This window comes from Siphateles boraxobius, unplaced genomic scaffold (genome assembly GCF_051911475.1).
Source record: "Siphateles boraxobius isolate OS27281-9 unplaced genomic scaffold, OSU_SipBor_1 94, whole genome shotgun sequence".
Taxonomy (NCBI): domain Eukaryota; kingdom Metazoa; phylum Chordata; class Actinopteri; order Cypriniformes; family Leuciscidae; genus Siphateles; species Siphateles boraxobius.
This window is the reverse complement of record NW_027509224.1, coordinates 1227533-1252638: the sequence shown is the minus strand read 5'-3', so window position 1 is coordinate 1252638 and position 25106 is coordinate 1227533. Positions and strand designations below refer to the sequence as shown.

The 25106-nt window shown below is 38.5% G+C and overlaps 1 protein-coding gene across 1 annotated transcript in view; it reads right to left on the bottom strand.

Annotated features, from left to right (window-relative positions):
* The window catches only part of prdm5 (PR domain containing 5), a 90889-nt gene that overhangs the window by 19872 nt on the left and 45911 nt on the right, over positions 1-25106 (bottom strand). Inside the window, exon 13 of the mRNA XM_077224942.1 lies at positions 20235-20328. Within this exon, the coding sequence (XP_077081057.1) occupies positions 20235-20328 (94 nt within the window). The remainder of the gene's footprint in view (positions 1-20234; positions 20329-25106) is intronic.

Here is a 25106-nt window from a genome sequence, read left to right as displayed (position 1 = left end):
TTTCATGGTAATAAAGTTAGTAAAACTTCTGAATGGCCCACTCCTGATTACCATGTTAAAACTGTTACACTGGGAGAAAAAATTATAATATTTGAAACAATTTTCACAATTATTACAAAGAATTGGTAAGTAACACATTGAATTAAACATGACATTTTTATGTAGAAAGACTTAAATTGTATTTTCTTGTAGAACTTACTCCCAAAATCTTTGTTTTATTTACAATTTTGAAAACCTGCAGTGTATTAGTGTTGTAACTATAATACAAATAATTTTTCTTTATCCAGCCACAGGTACAGGCAGCAAAATATTTGACTTGACAGAAAAAAAAAAGTAACTTAGAAACTTTACGCTAATCCCCCCTATAGTGGCACTTATAACTTAGTAGAGAACGTAATGTGTATACTTTGCATTATATTTTGTTGTCTGATGGATTTATTTAAAATCAGGACTATGCAATGTACAAAATAGGCTTTGCATGATGTCAGCAAAAAGATTTGCCCACATAAGAAACAGAGTTAGAGATAAAAGTTAGCTCATTGGCACAGTTTCAGATGCTCTGGCATGTTGTGTAGGAATTATTTAGAGAGTTTCGGAAAAGACGTAAAATATCAGGCTCACATAACCGTGAGATCCAGCTGTCACTAGCAGGAATCAGAGAGAAGCCCAGGCACGTGAAACAAAGCTCTATTCTCATTACAGGCCTTTCTGGGCTAATGAAATAAGGGTTTTCTGGATGGAGAATGGCTCCCTTTGGAATAGGTAATGCGTCTGGCAATTGGGGCAGCCCCACAGAGAAACGTGAAATGGCAAAACATAACTTAATAAGACACTGCCTTCAGAGAGATGCCAATTGCTGTGTTCCTGTGTGTGTCCTGATTGTGCAACAATCCAGTTTCTAATTCGCTTTCTTGTTAATGCAATCTCTTGAGGGAATAATTGTTGGATCAAGAAAAAAAAAACACGTATGTAGATTAATTAGATAAACGAAGAGATTGGCGAGGGAAAATGTATGCTGCCCTTTGAATAATAAGGTTAATTAGCTCAGCTTCAGGGGGAATGCACATGTAAGATGTTCATTAAACATGAGAGCGCTCTCCAAACGAGTCGGCCGAGGCTTTACAAATGATCCGTTATGGTGCTGATTTGATGGTGTCAGACCAGCTTCCCTTGTACACTTCCAAAATATGGATGTAATGCACAGTGTAAAAACCAATGAAATCCACGAATAGTTCTTCATTACGGAAAAAAAAAAAACGCGCCACATACTCCAACTTCCTCCCGGAGCCGCCAACCAACATCTATATGACCAGCTGCATATGCTCAAGACTGCTTTTGGAAACTAAACAACCTTATACAACTCTATACATGATGACATGTTTCTTGCACGTGCATCTTGAAACCAGTCTTCACCAGCCACATCTTAAAACCACATATCACATCCCCATCCATCTCTCGAGATGTGGTTTCCTCCTGTATTTTGGTGTGTATTTCTGCCATCAGGAAACGTCCTCGCTCTGTAAAGCTGTTTATCACCATTGCGTCCATTGCATTTGTCTTGTATGTTTTGACGCTAATTTGCAACTTTCATTTACAGAGTTAGTGTCGGTTTACAGGTCAGCATGTTGACAAACAAGAAAATGTCCTTCACAGATGTGCTTGTGTACAGCAAGAGGAATCCATCATGTATGTAACAAGTAGGGTATTGGGTTAGAGCTTGTCTTAGCCTGAAGGACCTCTGTAGAAGACATCCAACAAGACAGGGTTCAGGCCCGGTCCCTGGGTCAAGGGATTTGAGCATCTGTCAGATCTGTAAAACAGGGATTAGCTCAGGACAAAAAGAGCCTGTGCTTTCATGAGCAGATGGTATTGAGGAGGACCGTTCCTGGCTGAAGTTCTGCCGCTTCTTCCACAGTCTGATGGACTATTGTCTTATAATAGGAGTCTCCAACATGCGGAGACATATCAAATACATCATGGCTCCTTCCCTCTAGCTCTACACTGAGTGCTTAGTTCATATCTGATGCGAGAGCAGCATCTAGCTCCACACAACACTATACATGGGTGTTCGTACAAGACACACTTCAAAAACACTTCACTTTGCTTTATAGTTGATTTTGAACGTAAGAACACGTCATGGGGTGCGTTTCACCTACAACGACTCAACTCGCTGCTTAACTACCATAGTACAGTGCATTGATGAAACCAACTAGCTAGTTGACAGTCACGACTGTTTCCCGAAACCAAATTGTCGCAAATTGGTCGTTCAACCTTGTTGGTTAATGATGTCACAAACTTGATGGAGTAATAACTACTTTTAATGAATCGTTTGAGATCGAATTAATACTAGACTTTAAATAAATTAAATAAATTGCTATAAATTACGAACATGGCATCTGACGACTGTTTCTCATTTTTCTCAGTTATTTTGCTTTATTTCCATATTCAATTGTAGGCTGGATCTTACGCACAAGAGCATGTTCGCACATGCACACTCTTCAATAAAGACGCTTTAAATCTCTTGACAAACTAAAAGAGGTAAACGACATTTGTATGTTTTCTAAATAAAAGATGCAGATTGTACTGAATGTCAGCTTGCTTATTTAGCTCAAGATAAGGATTTATTGAGTCCGCATGTCATGCAAACAAGAAACTCTGCTTCTAACCACAGGTCGAGAGTGTCGTTCCAAACACACAACTTTGCAATGCTGTTTGCGAATGTTCGTTGGAACTATGTTTTTGGGAAACACCGACTCGTTGAACTGCTGATAACAACATAAATTGCGACCATAGTTGGCTAACGATGCTTTTGGGAAACACACCCCTGTGTGAATGGTCCCTAAGAGTGTGTGTTGTCTTGAGAGTTGTTGGATTTAGTACTGAAAGTAAAAGTCTTCTAGTAGAAATAGGAGCCACACCGGTATTAAAATTCTAGACGATAACGATAAGCTGCTAATTATTTTCATGTTATGGCTGATGACAGACAAATGGCTAATACTAAAATTCTTAACTATTTTTCCAAAAACTAAAATGAATTGCTCTAAATGCTACAAGTGAAAGACATCCCAAAATGTAAAGTATAAAAAAGAAATTCATTTTGAGTTTTGATAAACATTAAATTTAACATTGAGCACTAGATGATGGCAAAGTGAGTCTACTCAAATAAATTGGGTAAATTAGGATGCTGAATTACTGTATATATATATATATATATATATATATATATATATATATATAAACTCTCTACTATTGGTCAATAACCAAAACAGTACAGGTGTTTTATATATATATATATATATATATTACACATTCTTAATTTGAAGGGAAATATTATTAAGAGATATATTTCACCCAAACATGAAAATCCTGAACTCAATATACTCCAGCTCATGTTGTTCAAAAACTGTATGACTTGTATATTTTTTGACCATAGATTGTAAGTTAAGGGCCTCCAATTTTGTTTTATTTCCCAACAGCCTTCAAAATATCTTGTTTTGCTGAAATGAATACAGGTTTGGAGTGACATGGCCTCCTTTGACTTGGGCCAATAAGTATCCACATAGTAACAGGTTGAACAAACTACTCATAACACTAGTGTAGTGGTGGCACATGCAAACATAACTCGCTTCAAAACATAACTTCTTGCAAAACTGTGAAAATCTACTCGTCATTTTGATTTATCTAGTGGATCGCTATCTGAGACCCTAGTGTGCGGAAAGGGGGCTAACTGATTTAGCATGTGTTGTAATGCGACACCGTCTTTGTGTGACCCGAATGTCTCTGCTCTCTTTCCAGATCCCCGGCGGTCCCCTGTGGCCCCAGACACCACCGTCTGCTAATCGATCCGTTTGGCACCCCCCTCGTGTGAGAGTGTGTGTGTGTGTGTGTCTGGTGAACAGATGGTTGTCCCTGTCACATGCCGAGCATTGTGCTGGTGTTATGGGGAGATCTCTGTAGCTCAGGGCCTTCAGTATGAAAGACATTAGGCCTGTCCATCACACACTCCATCCTGGCTTCCTTTTTTCATTCCAACATCCAAAACAGACTCACCCATGCAGGTTAACACATTCACACACACAGTAAATGTAAGTTTGAATGCCGCCGGGTACGGACCAGCAGACTGGAATGGTGCAGTAATACAATATTGATCGGTTCTGACCGATAAGTGATTGACTTTGATCAGTCACAGACGCACACAATCACTTCATACTTGACCTGGTGATTACTGACAGACCTTCACAACTAATGCTGCGGCCGACACACATGCTTAAACGTTACCATGTACACACTGTGTTCAGTACACGTATGCAGACTTACACACACTGCCGCCCAGAATGTTTGACTAGTCAGTGAATAGAGACTTTTTATAGTAAGAGTTGTTTTAAATTAAATTAAAAGGCACACTATGTAAGATTTTTGGATTAAATATCCAAATACCACTAGACCAATGTTATATATTTTGTTGATTTGTGTACTTTATCCAAAATGTTTCTAAGAATGTTTAAATCCAAAGAAATAAGCAGTTTCTACCAGGACACGGACCGCCTATCAATGTCAGTGAATAGTGACTTTTTTTTAGTGAGGTGCTTTAAATGAAATTAAGTGTTTTGATTTATTGCTGAAGGTTTTCACGTGCTGACAGTCTAAAGGAATGTCCATAACACGAATGTACGGCGCAAAGATTTTAACCAGTTTGGACAAGCGTTTTGTCTGTTTGGACCAATATGGGAAAAAATGGCAGACAATGGGAATTAAGATGCAAAGTCACTCTCTGAAAGTAGGTGGCGCTCATGGAACAATTTGTTATGATGTATATCAAAAAACAACACACAACACAACTTACAGTGGCCCTGTCCCAAATGGCCATAGCATGCACATGTCCCGTAAAGGAGTAGTTCACTTCAGAATAAAAAAAATCATCATTCAAGATGTTCATGTCTAGCTTTCTTCAGTCGAAAAGAATTTAGGGTTTTTGAGGAAAACATTCCAGGATTTATCTCCATATAGTGGACTTCAACGGGAATAAGTGTCTTATCTAGCCCAACAATCGGTCATTTTCTAAAAATATATTTACTTTTTAACCACAAACGCTTGTCTTGCACTAGCTCTGTGATGCGCCACACATTACATAATCATGTTGAAAGGTCACGCGTCACAGGCGGAGCTACAGACCTAGAGTTTACAAAGCGAACGTGCAAAGACTAAGTCAAAAGCTATTTCCCAAAAAAACTAAAAGGTAAAACAACGATGGCGGACGATTTTGAAGTTGGAGGAGAAAATGAGATGGAGTTTTTCGCCCTATCCTACATTTTCCGCCTACATCAGGTTACCGTCTGACCTTTCCAACGTGATGATGTAATGCATGAAGTCGTGGATGTGCAAAACAAGCATTTGTGGTAAAAAAGTATGTAAATGTTTATATTTAAACATATATATAGTATATAAATAATGAGTTTTTTTTAATAAAATGACTGATGGTTAGGCTAGACAAGCCCCTAATCCTTGGCTGGGATCGTGTAGAGCCTTTGAAGCTGCATTGCATTGGACCTTCCACCCGTTGGTTCCCATTGAAGTCCACTATATGGAGAAAACCCCGGATGTTTTCATCAAAACCCTTAATTTCTTTTTGACTGAGGAAAGAAAGATATGAACATCTTGGATGACATGGGAGAGAATAATTTATCAGGAAATTTTCATTCTGAAGTGAACTACTCCACAAGAGCGTAGACGACCCAGTTGTCACTTCACGGTATGACCCTTAATTCACGCTTTTGCCGAGCACGCACTGAAGAGAGCTCCGCATCGGACTTCTACCCGGTAGTCAAAGCAGGATTACGTCACATTTGGGACAGGGCCAGTGATGAGAGTGCCGGTTCTGGATTCCTCTTCTGCTATTTGCTGTCGCTTAGCAAAATAATCTATTCGTGAGCACCACCAAGTCGTAGTTTCATACAGCAGGTCAGTGACCAAAAGCGTAAATCTTATTGGTTGACCTGCAGTACGATGTTAAAAAAAACGGTCGCACTGATGCCATGTTTGGGTTGGTCTGCAACATGTCATTAGAAATGTTTATCGCACCAGACTTTCGCACATTCGTCTTGGTGTGAACTGCTCTTAACATGTAGAGTTGCAGTTGTTAATATGTGGAAACCCCTCGTTGCTGCATTTCACCACTTTTCAGCATCTCTTAAACATTGAGTTGTAAAAGTGTTTTGTAAAATCCTGGGTTCTGTTCCACTCAGCTGAGAGTGTCCAATGCGAACGGCTCCTAACAACACTTCTGATATGATGCACATGATCCTAAATCAGCCTAATAACACATTAATAAGTTTGATGAATCCTTCTGATAAATCCTGAGTCAACATATGATTCATTTAAGTTCCACTTCAAGTTCCACGTCAATGTATCAATCTAGTAAGTCAATAATGTCGTTAGACTGCTAATACTTGCTATACCAAAAAAAATTGTATCTGTATATTTCACAATTATGTCTTTGGTCATGGTTATTCTCGTATTTTAGCTTACAATAAGCCTTATTGTACTGCAACAACATTAAAAAGCAGGTCTAACCACTGTAATCCTATGATAAGAAAATATTTAAATGATTACAAAGAAATTAAAATATATCTCACTTTACGTTTGTGGTGGGTTTCGAGATTGACAATTATTTTTTCCTAGCATGAAAAACTTTGGGAGTCTCTAATTTAAACAACCCACCAACTAATCAACGTTGAAAAAGCTTAGCTTTGCATAGTCCTACTCCCAAAGCTGTCATCGAATCAATCAACAGTGGCAGCTACAGTAACTGAGGAAAATATTTCCCAAACACATCTTGAATCTGAATTCATTCAAGTGGAAAAAGCTGTTCTGTTGTTTGGATCCAGTAGTAGGTAGTTCAGTAGAGATGTTTATATCACACACATACTTAGTTTTACTAGACAGGATGGGTTTCACTTTCCAGATGTGGATGGACAGTGTGTGTGTGTGTGTGTGTGTGTGTGTGTGTGTGTGTGTGTGTGTGTGTGTGTGTGTGTGTGTGTGTGTGTGTGTGTGTGTGTGTGTGTGTGTGTGTGTGTGTGTGTGTGTGATTGTCTAAGTGAGCACTGTTAGACTACTGTGAGGACACAGACTCCTGCAGCGAGAACATCCCAAAGAATTACCCATCATCACACACACACACACACACACACACACACACACACACACACACACACACACACACACACACACACACACACGCGCTTGCCTCGGCTTCCTTTAGATGCATGTGCAGAACTTCCTACAGCTGTTCCATAACATTTCATTCTGCTATCCTTCCACATCTGAGCACCATAAACATGTCACTCCAGCCCTGAGATAATACGGCTTCATCTCCTCAAGGTTTAATTGTTGTGTGAAATCACTTATCGGATGGAAATCAATTGAAATCAAGTAAATCAAGCTAAAACCTTTTGGCTTTTGATTAATATAAAGTCTGGTCCAATTTGCAGCTTATTCTGGACAAGAACCGCCCACTGCAGTATAATCTATACATTACATTTCATATAGATATACATCTTATTCAGAAGACTTTTGTGTGACTAAAGCAATAGTAACATTGAAAGATTTCACGCAATGAACCTCGCAAACCCTGACAAATCCAGGGATCCGTTGACTCTGACAAAACGCTCGTTCTAAGACCAGTATCCTGTAAACATGTCTGAATTTTCCAGTGGACTGATTAAAAGCTGTGCACGGTGCACCCCGATCCCCGGAAATCATGAAAAGCCAACCCATTAAATTGGAATCAGATGGGATTTTGAGAAAGCTATTGTCATTATTGTGTGTAACATCCATCAAGCGTTCAGTGAGCGGTCCATGGGCGTCTGAGGCTCAGACTAGAGGAACGCCACACTCCTGCTGTTTTACATGGATTTACCAACCTTATTTGTGTAGTTCCTCCCTGATTCTGTCTCTAATACAGAAGGGCATGATACAGATTTTTGGTAGAAAATTAATATGGATAAGGAATATTGCTAGTACACTAGTCAAGTTGGCCTGTATAGTAACTCTGATGTTCATGTCCACCACACATGAACAGTTTTCTGTGTATTAAGTGAATTACAAGTATATTGTTCATAGTCTGACAGAAATTGCCTAGAGATGGTGACCATGATAGTGAGAGTATAGTGATATAATTTGCTGTCTAAGGGTGTCCATGAAAACCATGTACCTATAGAATTGACCTATGGCTAAGCCACGCCCCCTCCACTCACTCGGACAAAAAGTAAACGTTCGGTGACGGGCGCTATGGCAGCTGTCACAGTAGGAGACATTTCACAGGAGGCAATTGATGGTTTTTGGAGACAGAAAGATTATATATCATCTTGAAGTCACCAAAAGGATCTTAACTGTGTTGTTTTGATAGAAAGTTGTCTTAAATGTTGTGCTTCAATATGTAATTAATGGTTCATGATCAAAATAAATATGTACAGGTCTAAGTTGCATACGTTTCCAGGACAAGCCTTTTTACCATCTTTACCAAGAGTACCTCTCCGTTAGTTTGGTGCTACAGTATTTACATGAATCATTCAGCACAGCATTGCTAACATTTGTTATCTCGGTTATTTACAGATACGTTAATGAAGCTACGTGACATGATGTAGCCTACAACGCAGCTAGAAGCTAACGTTAACGTTTTCTAATGTTAGGCTAACGCTAGCCTAACGTTGCGCTAGAGATGTTAAAGATAACGTTCAAATACGTTGTTAACTTATCTTAGAACAGATGTAGACATCCTTGTTTAATTTATCCACGTTTAGTTGGTGTTGTGGTCTACCGCATAACTCAATCCAGACACTTATCTCGGTTGAGATGTGGCTTGGGAAAGGGTAAAAAATACACACCGTCGCCCAGCCTCTCGGGATACCTAGTGTCGGAGTTGCATGTACTCGATGAACACCGTTTGACCATTTTAAACTTAAAATGACAAGAAAAAACATGAAAAAAACGAATGAAAACTGACTAACTGCAATGCATTTCAATGGACGTGGAAGCAGAGAATGTCCGAGTGTATTGGGTTAGTTATGCGCACTGTTATTGGCTCATCGTGTTTGGGGGTGTGGCTTAGCCATAGGTCAATTGTTAACGTTACATCTTAAAGCTGCAGTGCAATCGTTTTTGCCCTTTAGCGGTTAAGCCGTGAAACTGCATGTTACTCGGAAAGGAACGTTGTTCTGGTAAGTAAGTGAGTTGGGCTTTGGCTCAGAAAGGAAAAATATGATGCTGTAAGGTGTAGGTATCATTTTATCAGAGCAAATTACAGTAACGGTGCCAAAAATACCTCCCTTTTAAAAGAAAAGATATAACGAAAAAAATAAATGAATGCCTGAATGAATGAATACATAAAAGAGACAAATATCTGTGCAACAACGTCTTTTGAGCAGGTAACTGTCTTCTACTTTAGCTCAGCCTCTGACTCATTAAAAGCTGTATACAAATATTTAAATATTAAATGATAAACAAAGTAAATAAAAATATGAAATGAAGAAATGAATGAACAGAAACAAGTTTAGGTGGAAGTGGGGAAATGGGAATAAATCAAAAGTAAATAGTAATATAAAAACCAAAAACTGAAAATATAACTAATTCAAAATATCAATAAAAGACTTGGCTATAATAGTATAAAATAATATTAAAATAACAGTGCTTGGTTACACTTTATTTTAAGGCGACAGTTACATTGTTTAGGGTTAGTTACTTGTAATTATGCATAATTTACTGTTATTAGTATTAAGTCCATGTAGTAATATATAACTACGTCACCTTAAAATAAAGTGTTACCCAGTGTTTTGTACTTCAACCATTGTAAATCTACCAGGTTAGATAATATTACTACTAAATCTGGTGTTTGTCCAGTGAAAAAACATCAAAACATGGCATGCTACATTCAAGACAAACAACATTAGCAACAGACGTAGCCAGAAAGTAGGTGGAAAACCAAACCAAACAGGACGTAGGGCTTTTCTAGTTAATGTCAGAGAAGTGTGTTCAACTCATGGCTAATGTTTCGTGTCACTTTCCCCAACCACCATCAATAGCATGAGCACTGACCTCATGGCTGAACTACTTTCACTGATGAGGGCACTAGACTAATGTGGCTTGATCTGTCCTGGGGGCAAGCGCATAGGCTTTTCCACACATGCACACCTTGTACATTGTGGCTGTACAATGAGTCTTTTCAGTTTCAAGTAAATGAGATGTAAAACCAGGGCAACTTTAGCTTCTCCCAGACCTTGACAACTCACATGATGTCATTCAGCCCTTCACATTCCATAAGTGTTTCCTTCAGGTCCTCCTGCATTCCTCCTGCCAACGGCACCACGCTAACCCAGCAGGGTGTGCAAACTAACACACGCATACATGCAGACAGAACATCCATTCACGCCGGGGACCTTGGATCTGTTTGGATGGGGTTTTTAGCTCAACCTTTAAAGAGAAACACTCATTCCATCTTAAAACAGCCCGGTCTCCATCGACTTTGAACTTCTGTACTGTATTTGGCAACCTTTAAGTCCTTGGCGCACCGAGCCGATGGCCGGCCCAGCATTAAGCGTCTATAGGCCTAGTTTTTGTGGTGGGTTTGGCACCAGTGGCACTAGTCAGATTACTATCGGCAGCTTATCGTCCGATTGAGCAAGCTGAAGTGCCGACACTGAAAGAATTGAGTCAGGGGTGTGTTTCTGAAAGCATCATTAGCCAACTATGGTCGCAAGTTCTGTTGTTTTCAGCAGTTCAATGAGTCGGTGTTTCCCGAAAACATTGTTCCAATGAACATTCGCAGACAGCATCGCAAAGTTGTGTGTTTGGAATGACACTCTCGACCTGTGGTTAGAAGCAGAGTTTCTTATATCCTTCAATAAATCCTTATCTTGAGCTAAATAAGCAAGCTGACATTCAGTATCTGCATCTTTTATTTAGAATAATTACAAAATGTAATTTACGTCTTTTAGTTTTTCAAGAGATTCAAAGCGTCGACGAATTTGCGACAATATCGTTTCAGGAAACAGTCGTGACAAGCTATTTGATTTCTTCAACGATGCATCGTACATCGTACTACTTTTTGAAACAAAATGAAACATCACTGAACTTACTTAAGCTGGACTGTGATGCTATTTTCTTCTGGACACAAACTTTGTTGCATTATTTTCCTGTTATCTCTGTAAAGCTGCTTTGAAACAATCTGTATTGTAAAAAGCACTATATAAATAAAGGTGACTTGACTATGGTAGTTAAGCAGCGAGTTACGTCGTTGTACGGGAAACACACCCCTGATTTAGCTTGGCGAAGCAATGCACAAAAGGAAAAATAAAAGTGATTAAAGCAAGCAAATGGCACAGTCAAGAGGGCAAACATAGAAGGATCTTCTCATGTTTTCATATCCACAGTCCTAGCTTTTTTCTGGTTTCTATTTTTGAATGCGATTACAGATTACAGCAGCCAGCCTACTGAATTCAGATCTCTTTATGGCTGAACGGTCAAATACTGTCACAGTTGCCTATCAGGTGGAGTATCTCACGTAAATACAGCCGGTTGCGGCTTAAGTGAACATAAACAGCTTGGTGAAAACCGGATGTGTCATTTTTTTAGATCCTAGGTCTTAAAGTGACAGCAGCCTAAAATACACTCAAAAAAATGAACGAGGAAGGTTGTGCACTTTACATAATATATTTATATTTAGTTTACTTATAATAATGGTGTTTTTTGACTTGATTTTTTTTTTCTATTAAGGTCCACGTAATTATGTCTCAACTTAACAGTACAAAATCCTAACGCAGTGTTGCATGGGTTGGTGATGGAGCAGTGGATAAGACACATGCCTTTGGTGTGAGAACCGGGTTCGAATCCACTGTGAGACACCAATGTGTCTCTGAGTAAGACACTTAACCCCTAGTTGCTCCAGAGGCATGCAACCTCTGAAATATAGCAATTGTAAGTCGCTTTGGATAAAAGCGTCAGCTAAATGAATAAATGTAAATGTAAATGTTGTCTAAACACAAACCATTTATGTTAAGTAAACAATTCTTACATCCAGAGGGTGGCAGAATAGTGCGACGCCAACTGACATTTTGCCCTAACTTAATTTGATTGTGTTCAATCTGCTTTAATATATGTAAAATTTAAGTTTACTTAATCGGTTTGTGTTGGATTACATGATTGATTTGTGTTGCATTAACTGAAACTGGGCGGTGCTTGTTAGTTCCCAGCATGCTTTGCATATGGTTGAATTAAGAGTTATAAATGTTAAAATTAAGTGTTATTTTATGTTTTTATTGAGAAAATGAAAAAAGGGGAAGACTTGATAGTGTGTAATTGTGTTTAATGTTCAATTACATTGGACTTATTAGAACCATTTAAATTACAGTGGGTTACCATTGTGGAGAAGAGTGGAGCATTTTGTTTGGCTGTGGACTGATTTAATTATCATCTCCTGCTTCGGTTGAAGGAGCATGTAAATCTTAGCATTTGAGATTAGCATGTCAGGAAGCCTTTAAAAATTCACTTTGAGACTACTTTAATTGGGTCGCTTAAAATGACTTAATTCCATGATGTTGAAGTTACATGAACAAATTATGTTTGTTTAACATAAACCAGTTATGTGGAACCTGTTGACAAAAAAAAATGTAATTAAAGCCAACATATAATTTTTTGGAGTGTACCTGTCTGTGTCATTAATGTTCATCAAATGTAAAACATGTTAAATAAACCTACTGTACCTGAAAAAAAAAAAAAAACGGAGCTTATTTCATTTGTAACTCTATCGTATTTGTCCTATTGTTTGTAATTTGCTTCTTTGTTCTTTTTTATCTAACGAAAGTAAAATAACGGCCAACTTGAAAATCTGGGGAACTTTTTGGCCCTCACGTGAAACTCTCGATCATGCGGATTATTATTTTACAGAGCAATGATAAATGTGACCATACCTTCATTCCAAACCTGTATGATGTTATTTTGTTTCTCTGTAATGCAGAATTGAATACAATTTTACAACTTTGATGGATGGGAAGATTAATCAGTGAACAAATTATAGACTATTGTTCACACAAAACTATTACATGTCTTCAGAAGACTTGGAATATAGTGCGCAAGTCATATGGACTTGTTCTATGGTACATTTATGGTGCTTATACATTAGCTGAAGAGAATTAAATCATTCATTCAGCTGTTCAGCGGTATACAGTTGTGACGTCATAAAATGGAAATAAGGTGAGGTTATGTTTTTAAAGGTAGTTTTTGTATCCCGCTCTGGCTAACAAGCGGAATCCCATGTGGCGCCCGAGGATGAGATCATCAACACGCTGAGCTCAGTATAACTCACGCCAGTCTGGCATTTGGAGAATAATGCAAACCCTCCGGTCAAATCCAAGCCCTGCATTACCAAATAAACAGCCTTGATCACACTTATAGTGCATTCAGCTTTGTCTGAAAAGTCTGTGTTGTCACCACAGAAATGAAAAGGAGTTAAAATCACAGCTTTGGGGATGTTAATGTGCGGGTGGAATGAAAGTTTTGTTTTTAGCTGAGCTTAAATGCGGATCTGAGAAACAGATGGTTGGGTTTATGATTAGGTTTAGATGTTTTAATTAGGTATGATTTCATTTATAGGAAGTACTGGTTTGAGTTTAACTTTGGCAAAAGATTTCGAATCAAGCTTCTAATCAAGCAGGTTAACCAAACAAACAATCATGAGATTGACCCTTTGAACCAGCAGAGAGACAGTCAGCACTGGGTTTTAACCCCGTCGAGCAGAGGTGAGCTGGGGGAAGACACAACTGCAGCAGAAAGCGCTTGCCCTGCTAAACCCATTGCTGATTGCTCCAGTGCTTTTGATCTTTCAACACATATAAGCTTATGGAGACTTAAAGCACACGAAATTCACCTTACTAAACTGAAGTTCTGGTTTGTTGTGTGGTTATTATGGTTATTATTAATATTGGGTAATGTGTTGAATAATCATGATATAATCACAATAAGGTTGGCAGCAATATAAAAACCAAGTCATCTTCATGTTTTCATTTGCAAATATGAGAGAGTTAATAGAGTTGTTATAATAACATCTCTTACACATCAATAGCAAAAGCGGCCTTTGATCACAAAAATCTGATCACATTTAATATTTTTTCAAATATTTAAATGTTGTAGTAAATATATTGTGTATAGTAACATATAGTAATACATATATGTAGAAACTAGCGATATACTGAAGTATTCAAGACAGTTAAATTCGACAAGCACCTTACCCTTGTGAAAATAACTTCACTTCAGCATGCTTTTTAAAAAGTACTTATTACGAAACTTAAAAAAAATTAAGTGCAAAAATAATGTAATGATTTCAGACACTTAATTGCATGATATTTACAATTAAAATAAAATATATTATCATTTAAATTTATATTAAGTGCAAATAGCTGAAGCTGAAAGTGTTTTTGACCCACGTAAGTGGGACTTTAGTACATATTTTTTTGTAATTTCATACATCTATTGTCTTTGAAATATGGTAAAAGTGTCTTGCTGATAAAACTGACAAGCATTTATGTTAAACTAAAATAAACAAACATATTTGTAGTTACACATTTGTAACGTTGAAGGTACAATTTAGCACATTTAAAATATAATTCACTTTAAATATAATATCAAGTAAAATTATAATCTAGCACGTGCTTTAGTAATTTAGTCAACACATCAAAATAAGTGTAGTTCTTTAAAGCACTACAAAATATTAAATCACGATTTAAATACACTTAAGTGGCCATTTTTTCATTAAAATATCTGAAAGTTTAGTTTAAAAAAAAAAAAAAATATATATATATATAATTCTAAGATTTGAAGTACACTACAAGTGCATATTTAATACAATTAAGTGCACTTACTTTTGACAAGAGAAGTAATGCTCTTGAAGTAATGCATTCAAGTATTTTGGAGATTTTATGCTCATTGACATTACATACAATTATATGCCATTACACTGGCATCAAGACCAGGTACAAAGACACTGAACTGATGTTTTTGAGCATGTGTCTCTTTAAAAGAAGAAGAGCATATAATACAAGTCCAGTTGAAAGAAAGGAAAGTGGGATTTACAGGCAGCAGAGGTCAGGGGTCACAATGCTGGATGCCTACAAAGAGCGTTCTTTTCTTTCAGGCGCATCACTCACTCTCACCATGTCTACTGCATTCCAACACACACATACAATGTTTTTACTCCACTGGGCATGTTTTGGCCTTGTGTGTAAGTGTATGTGTGGGGTAAGGGTTAGAAAACAAGTGTGCGTGTGTGTGTGTGTGTGTGTTGTAGTCTGTTGTTATGGCAGCACACTGGAATGCTGAGCTCTCCACTATAAAGGCTCTTTAATGAACATGCTGTCTGTCACCATGTCCATGCTGAGATGTTCACACAGAGAAAGACAGAGAGCGAGATGCCAAATGCAATGTATGTGCGGTTGTGGGTGGCATACTATATACGTTTACTATATAATTTCTTTTTAACTCTAACTCCAATTTTACTAAACAGTGCAAATTAGCGTGAGAGTGCAATTCCATAAAAGCGCAGATGGGGGTGGAAAGTTCTGCTCGTGATCTACTGATGACCCGCACATGAAAGAACGCAGACGCAACCGGATCATTTACATAAAGACCAACACAATCCACCAAGAGCAGCGCAAATTAGCGTCTGGTTAAAGATCTGCTTTTTTTTGGCTGTAAAAAAAGGTGCAAATACCAGTAAATTGACCAGCGCAAACCTTAGTAAATCGATATATTTAAAGGGGACCTATTATGCCTATTTTTACAAGATGTAAAATAAGTCTCTGATGTCCCCAGAGTGTGTATTTGAAGTTGTAGCTCAAAATACCCTACAAATAATTGTAATAGCATGTTAAAATTACCTCTTTTTGGGGGTGAGGAAAAACACGCCGCTTTTGTGTGTGTCCTTTTTAAATGTAAATGAGCTGCTGCTCCCGGCTCCCAGAGCCATAGATAGAAAGAGTTGTGACACTCCCATAGAACATAGTTGTAAAAAATGGCGGCGCTTTTAACCGCCTACTTCCGGGATTTGAAGATTGTTCCAAACACATTCATTTGGCCGCTGGACTCCATTCACTTACATTGCTGCGCGTTGAGTTGTTCCAGAGGTAAGTTGCTGAAATATCGACCTCTTTTGAATTATCAACTGACTATACTGTATCAGAGGCCCTTTGCGATGCTTATACTGGTCTTCATTTGTGCATGCACAGCGTAGGGGTGGCACGGTTCACGAAACCCACGGTTCGGTTCGCATCACGGTTTTAGGGTCACGGTTTTCGGTTCTGAACGGTTCTTGTTGTTATTTTTTCTTTTAATCTTTAACACTCCAGAAATGTACTTCAGCATATGATATAGGCTATAGCTTAATTATCCACAATTCAGGATACAGTATTAAAAAAAAAATTATGTAATCATGCACAAATTTAATTTGACTTGGCTTTAAGCACATTATTGAGACCATCTCTGAGGAAAACTAGGTGACATTTTGATACAGCAAGAGAGAAGACATTGATGAAATGCTTTTGTTTATTTGGAAAAAAGGAGAATGTGTATTGCTATCTCTACAGGGACTTATGTGAATTTTTAGCACACAAAGATTAAAATTAACTTGCATTTATCAAACTGTCAACGTCAGTGTAGCTCTTACAAAATGTTTATCTTTTAAAAGAAAAAGAGAGAAACTCTTAAAGCACTATCTTTTAAATAAGTCAAAATATGTTACACATAATTGCCTATAATGAGGCTATAACAATAGCAAAGGCATAATCATAAAGTGAAACATAAGTTCAACCTCAACACAAAAACAGTATCAACAATGCTTCTATTCCCTGAGAGTGAGGATAAATTTTTTTTTTTCACTTGAAATTAAAGTGCAGTATTTGGAAACATATGACTGGAGTTCTTATCTAAACTTAGTGTCACTATATATATTTAAATATTATAGGTAACATGAAATCCAAAATGTTCCCACACACCGGACTTAGCTATACGACGCTGGCGCATCCTCCAACTCCGGTTAGCCTTCCTTATCTCTCCCACTTGACATTTCTATACGTGACGAGACCTGCAGCACTCCATACTCCACTTTTACTGTAGGCTTGTTCGACTTGAACCGGCGTTGCACTGACCGATCGGTTTATGACATCGAAGTACCGCGAGAGTGATTGAAAAGCATACGGAGCCGTTGCTCTCGCGGTACTTTGATGTTATTCATCGATCGGTCTGTGCAGCGCCGGTTCAAGTCGAACAAGCCTCATATGTATGACCATTTTCCACACAATCTCTTATTTCGCGTGAAAAGTAAACACACTGTCTGAGGTCACAGGCACGGGGTTACATTGCGCATGCGTCGAACCGAACCGAGACAAGCGAACCGAACGGTTCGGATGTTTTTTCATGTACCGTACCACCCCTAGCACAGCGTAATTATTTATATTTTATGTTGGTTGTTTCAACTAATTTTCAAGCACTGCCTGCTAGCTAGTTAGAGAAAAATCTTCTCTCTGCACTTACCTATAGACATTGATAATATGTGGCTTAATCTTAAAATTATATTCTTAGTCTTAACATGATCATGTTTCTCGTTGTGGTCCTGGGGGTGGCCACTTTCATCAGAAGAAGTGAGCTAGCTTCTAAGCGAATTCTGAACAGACCGCCACGGCAATCCTCTTTGCGTGATCACGAAGGTAGGCTAATGGCTGAATCGGAATTTAAAAGCAAAATCACGGGAATCAATAGCCTAATACAGCCCAGTTGTGCTAAAATAAATATCATGAGACGTCCATCATCAGATGAATGATACGGAAAAGTTAAGTTAGAGCCGCTAAAGCCAGTGCTACTACCCATGCGAACATGAACACAAGCTTTTCCCTCCAAAAATATAGCCTAAAACTTATCTAAGTAATATACAGTATTTCGTTGTCACCCTGCCTATCCAAATGCAAAACTGACATTAAAAAAATGCAATAACAGCTTAAAAAGTACTTGGGTGTGTGTTTTATTCTATATTTACCGTTCAATAATCCAATCGCTGCTGTCTGTCCCATAGAAGAACATGACAGCCAGAGTATGTTTTGGAACTATTGGGGCTTACATGAACCACGTGACAGCCATAGCGGCGACTTCAAAGAGTGTCGCAACTCTTTCTCTCTATGGCTCTGCCGGCTCCGTTTCAAGAAGAGGGCGGAGCTTCAAGAGCTCATGCTCCGGCATACCAGCAACCAGAAAACAGGACAATCTCATGCACTGAGAATCTCAGAAACTGTCGGTAGTGGTGTTCATCCTTATATGCTTGAACCAAAGTCAGTCAATGATGGAGAGATCCAAGAAGAAGTGACGACATGTAGAATGCAACAGAACGTTTGTGAATGGCTAATTGATTAATTTATGTAACTGATGTGGAGTTAACAATAATCTGATAATCTATAAATCACTGTACAGGTGCTTGTGTGGGAAGTGTTGTAAAATGCCTGCAGAGAACAGAGAATATATGCCGCATGGAGATAGAACAGGTATAGTTTAGTTTGATTTCGGTTTTAACTTATGTTGTCATCTTGCTTTTATGACATTGATATGCTTTTATGACATGCTATTGCATTTGTGTTATATACTGTTTTGTAATAAAGGTGAAAAGATGGATATGACTGCTTGAGAAGACTCCCAAATGTATTATTGACCATCCTGGACAGGAGCCTGTTTATTTAAACGTGTATTTTTGAAGCAGTCTGGCTTATAATGATTGGCTCAAACGTATAAGACTTTAGCGATTTTGTTCAGGACATTTACTTCGAAAATGAAATTGAAGCACAATGTCCTCAGTGACTCAAATGGCAGACTCTTATGTGTATTGGTACATCCCAAAACACAACACTTCTTAATCCCTTTTTGTGGAAAAAAGATTTTACAACTACAGAAATGGCGGACTCAGGTCTCAGGTCACCGTGTCTATGCTAATAGGGCAGATCGTCACCGGCTGTGGGCGGGGCTTCTTTCTACGATGACGGGGGGGCGGGGCTTCTCGCTAGAATGGCGGGGCTTCTCGCCACGATGACAGGTGCGGGGCTTATCGCTACGATGACAGGTGCGGGGCTTCTCGCTTAGATGACGGGGGTGGGGCTTCTCGCTACGATGACGGGGGCGGGGCTTCTCGCTACGATGACAGGTGCGGGGCTTCTCGCTTAGATGACGGGGGTGGGGCTTCTCGCTACGATGACGGGGGCGGGGCTTCTCGCTACGATGACAGGTGCTGGGCTTCTCGCTTAGATGACGGGGGTGGGGCTTCTCGCTACGATGACGGGGGCGGGGCTTCTCGCTACGATGACAGGTGCGGGGCTTCTCGCTTAGATGACAGGTGCGGGGCTTCTCGCTTAGATGACGGGGGTGGGGCTTCTCGCTACGATGACGGGGGCGGGGCTTCTCGCTACGATGACGGGGGCGGGGCTTCTCGCTACGATGACAGGTGCTGGGCTTCTCGCTACGATGACGGGGGCGGGGCTTCTCGCTACGATGACAGGTGCTGGGCTTCTCGTTACGATGACGGGGGCGGGGCTTCTCCCTACGATGACAGGTGCGGGGCTTCTCGCTACGATGACAGGTGCTGGGCTTCTCGCTACGATGACGGGGGCGGGGCTTCTCGCTATGATGACAGGTGCGGGGCTTCTCGCTATGATGAAGGGGGCGGGGCTTCTCGCTACGATGACAGGTGCGGGGCTTCTCGCTACGATCACGGGGCGGGGCTTATCGCTACGATGACAGGTGCGGGGCTTCTTGCTACGATGACGGGGGCGCGGGCTTCTCGCTACGATAACGGGGCTTCTCGCTACGATGACGAGATGCTTTTGATTCATGGAAATTATAAAAAGTTAAATCAGTGTGTGGATGTTTACCATTATAGGCTGGTTGTTCTCATACACTGCGGACACACATCGTTGTTCAAACACCTTACAAAAGTGAATTTTGCATAATAGGTTCCCTTTAAATACTCCCCTCCCATAAATGTTGCATCATAAAAGGGAAACTCCTACAAATGCATCAAAAGATATTGTTTACTACTGAGTTTTTACATGAATGCCATTGCAAGAAAAATTAGCCAACTTCTGAAAATGGATAAATGAGCTCAGGATTAATGGCAGATCAGCAAACCGTGTGAGTTTGGCTGGTGGGGAGGCACTGACCCGTGTGGCTGCGGATGTGCACTCTCAGAGTGCCGTTACTGGCAAACTTCTGGCCGCAGTACGGACAGATCTTCTCCTTCTCTCCTGTGTGTGTCTAAAAGGGACGAGAAACACAGTTAAACAGATCATTAACATTTGAGAACGATCCTCTAACCTATCTATATTTGAAAACTGATGAACTGAATGATCTGAACTGATCCAATCTGATGTGATTCAAACAGAGCTGACCTGAACTAAGGTGATCTGAATGAATTTGAGCTGAGCTGATGTGATCAGAACTGGTGATCACTAAACTGATCACTAAACTGAACAGAGGTCAGCTGACCTGAAGTGACGTGAACAGAGGTCATTTGAAGTAAGTTGATTTGGAAATGAGGTGATCTGAACTGATCCGAACTCAAATTATTTGAACTAAACTGACCTGATTTGAAACAAAATTATCCAAAGTAAGGGTGATCTAAACTGAAGTGATCTGATCTGTTCTGAACTGACTTGATTTGAACTGAAGTGATTTGAAACAAAGTGTTTTAAACAAACGCTGAATAGAGGAGAGTGTGAGACACGCGGCAGAGCGCAAAATAAAACCAGAATCAACATTGGTTTGGCTTTTCAGAGATGGCTTTATTTTTTTATGGATTTCATGAAAGTGAATTAAAAACAAATGAACAGGAGCAAACGTTTCCACACATTGCTATATTCAGTGCTTCAGTGCAAGAACTGAGGGATTGGAAATGTTGTAAAAGCAACACAGATGATGGTGTTTTTATTACTCAATTATATAGTATTTTATTGAACTGATAAATGGCCATATGTAGCTCTCTAACAGAGTTTGATGTAAACCATTGTCTATTTTGAAGGGTCATTACATTATGGTTGTTGAAGCGCTGTGCTGGAATATATTTTAAAGGAAGTACCGTGTCTATTAATGGTTAAAGCTACAGTAACTTCTTCAGCTAGTCAGCTTGATATCCTTTCCATCTAAACTGGTGATATCCCTTAAGTCTTGTAGTGAATGTTTTATGAGCAGTAGGATAATCATATTCATCCGCACACAGTCACGCACAGCCAAAGCACAACCAAAACAGCGTTCTTCCGCAGAATGCATGCCGTTTTGTTTGTTTTTTTAACTGAGGGCCAAAAGTTACGTAGTGTACCTTTCAAAAAAGTTTTATATGCGTGTTTTGGACTTGCCGTTTCTTCTTTATGCATCAACTATTAAACACATTTCTCCGATGGAAGTTTGGTTATGGCATTTGAAGAGTGAGTTGCTGAGCATTCTCGGTCGGCCAGAGTAAAACCATGTTGCGTGGTCGTAGTTTGCAAGGCCAAGATGGCGACTTGAGTTTCAGATATTTCACCTCTGATAGTTGTGGCCATCTCTTCAATGCGCATGTCAATCGTATGACAATTTTCAACTTTGGTAGCTCGTAGATACCCGAACGTAGAAAGTTAATGGCTTCCGGGACTGTAGCATCTACCGATAAAAATATATAAACGAACCTTCAGCTAATCCAATTTGCAAGAATGCATAAGGATCTTTATGTAGAAATTATTGTTAAAAAATTAATTTAATATTAATTTTTTATAATTTTATAATAATTTTACACAAGCTGCGTAAGTGGGGAGTGCAACCTACCGACCCATAGCTCACGAGAGCATTAAACACATTTCTGACCTATGAAACTTGAATTAGTATATGTTAACTTGAACTCTTCCACTTTAAAACGAATCGCAAGTACTTACATTTTGGATTATTTTCTCATGCAAAGCTACTCTATGGCTTTAAAAGTCCTGAAATAAATGAGAACACGTTTTGAGGTTGTTATCATTTATTCACCCTCATGTCGTCCCAAACCTGAAGGTTAGTAAATGATAATGCAATTTTAATTTTCGGGTGGATTATCCTTTTAACAGCCACGGTCACTATAAATGAGGTGTGGAGACCATGTGAAGACTGGTGAGCATTTAATATTTGAAAAAAAGTCATACCAGTTTAGAATGACATTAACTGGTATGACTTATGTAAAATGATGACAGAATTTCCATATTTCGGTAAACTGTTCCTTCAATCACTTATGTAAACTGCAGAGCCAGTATGTTCTCATGCAGATCTTAAATCATAGCGATGACATGAGCGCTATTGTTAAAGTTGAAGGAAAACCCATGAATCATATCATTTTTAGGCTGTATTCCCATAAAGCTGATGTAAACATGACTTATCTCAGAGCGCTGGAGGGAATATCTGCACCAGTTCCTCCACCTCCTGCTATTTTCTACATCTCTTCATCTTTTCCTCCCTTTTCCTACTCGCTTCCTTTCCCGCCTCCCATCTCCACTTCCTCACCTCCATCCCTTCCTCTCCTCTCCTTCTTTCTTGAACCCCCCTCTTTCTCACTCACTCAGAAAGTGTGGAAAGACAGTTTAAAATACCATTACTCTTTCAGTCTAATCCCTTAAAATGCTCCCTGTGATGTTGTATAAACCTGTACACACGTGCGGATGCTCACACATGTCCCCCAGATGCGTCAGCGGACCATTAGTTTGGGGATTGTTTGTGTCACGAAGCTGGACACGGCGCTTAACATTTCATAAAATACTCAAACAGTCCATTTTATGACTATAATATGACTGCAATATGCCTGGTTATTACACAGCTTCTTGCAATACTTGATTTGGTCAATCATGGCAGTTACAGTGTTGCTAAACTTTAGAATTGATGTGTAAACTTTAGAATTGATGTGTAAACTTTAGAATTGATGTGTAAACTTTAGAATTGATGTGTAAACTTTAGAATTGATGTGTAAACTTTAGAATTGATATTATACAATGCTATGTTCATATCTTTCTTGTGCTCTTCTAACATACAGTAATAATAATAATACATCAAAATGAAGTAAACAAAATTAGATTCATATTTTTATTTATTCTCAAAAATAAAAACCTCAAAAAAAGCTATTCAATGTCCATAAACTCATTAGTTAGCTAAAAAATAAGAACATTTCACTAAATATATGCACTGTGTTACATATTTATTATATTTTTACTTAACATGTTAGTGATGTTTTTTCATTATTTAATATATGTTTGAATAAATGTGTCATGAAAACAAGTTAATACAGTTTATTGTAGTTTAAATGTTTATATGTTACCAACAAACTGGAGTAGAAACAATTCTGTTATTAAAAAGTTGATATAAAAACTGCCTTATGTGCAATTTAACTCAGTTTTAGCTATTTGAGTATTGATTATTAAAGAAGTTTGAATAATTAATTGATAATTTATTTATTATTTATGTTCGATTTCAGTGCATTCTGGATTTTCGGTTTCAGACCATCATTTTAATTTCGGTGCATCAAAAATATAACTTCATGTCAGGGTCCCGACCACGCTTTTTGGGGCTTATTTTACGATAATGACCAGCTGACTGCATATTATTGCTTATGTAACCGTATTATACAAACACTCCCATCTTAGGTAGTGAGAACGATCACATTCACTCACTCACACATACGTAATCCTATAATAATACAGTAAAGATTCAGTTGTCACACACTCCATCAGGATAAAACAGCTTTTTGCTTAAAATGTCAAGAAAAGAAAACCCAGAATCCCTTTATCATGAATGTGTGTGTGTGTGTGTGTGTGTGTGTGTTTGTGTGTGTGTGTGTGTGTGGTAACATACAACATTACATCTACATCTTTCACTGCAACTAAGGACCGAAAAAAATTATTAAAGGAATAAAAAACATGTTCTCCATCCATGTGGTCTTAGTTATGCTAGCTCAAAAATCATTACAGACAGCCTCAAAGAAAGTGATAATTGTTTGAAAGATTATGAAAACGGACAGCTCAATTTTGATTTCACGATCACAATAACTAGTCTTGAAGAGTTTCATATCAGTGATGGTGTATCTGGCACGCAGCTGGGCTTCTGTTCTCTGCTCGCTGTCAGAAAGTAAATGAATATGGTAAAGGTTCTTTACTCTTGTGCCAACAATAGGTCACATTTCAGTCACAATGTCAAATTCAGCCCATCCTATCTCGACTGCTTTAAAACTATAGTGGAGTTTGGTGTCACTGTGCTACTGTTCATGTTAAGTGGTTTACCTGAAGTATAAATCTGAGATGAAATTGAATATGAAGTTGATGGTATGTGAATACAATCATCCTCTGTGTAGATGGAGCAATAAATCATGATAGAGCCGCACGCTATGATAGGAGGGAATGTGCAGGATATAAGATGATTATGGAATTGAGTTTCACCGTGTGTGAGGAAACACACATTGGAAACATTACCGTGCTGAAATACATGTGAGCTAAATTCAAAAACAATTATAAAAGTTTGAACTAAAAGTGCTCTTATTAGAAAACAGAGATCATAACTGCATATTAAAATTGCAATTCCATGTTGGTTCAATAAAACACATACTGGGTAAGTTTCACAAAATAAACCTGAAGTGGAGGCATCCTTATCATTCTGATCTTTTGTGATGCTAGCCGACTTTACATTATCATGCTTATAACACAGCTACTTACGAAATAAATAAATAAATGGACATGAATTATTGATTTGAGTTATTGTATTACAGTATGTGTGAGAAGTCAGCGCAGATTGATAAAATAAAAATAAAAATAACAGTTGTGTAGGAAATAGGTGTTCTTTTACCGCAGGATGTCAGAATTGACCAATCAGAATTTCAGGACTAACAATAATACATATATATATATATATATATATATATATATATATATATTAGAGGTGGGCATAGATTATTTTTTTGAATCTAGATTAATCTCACTGTAATCTTGGAATTAATCTAGATTAATCTAGATTAAAATGGCTCATTTGAATTCTGCCGAAGGCATTCTGAC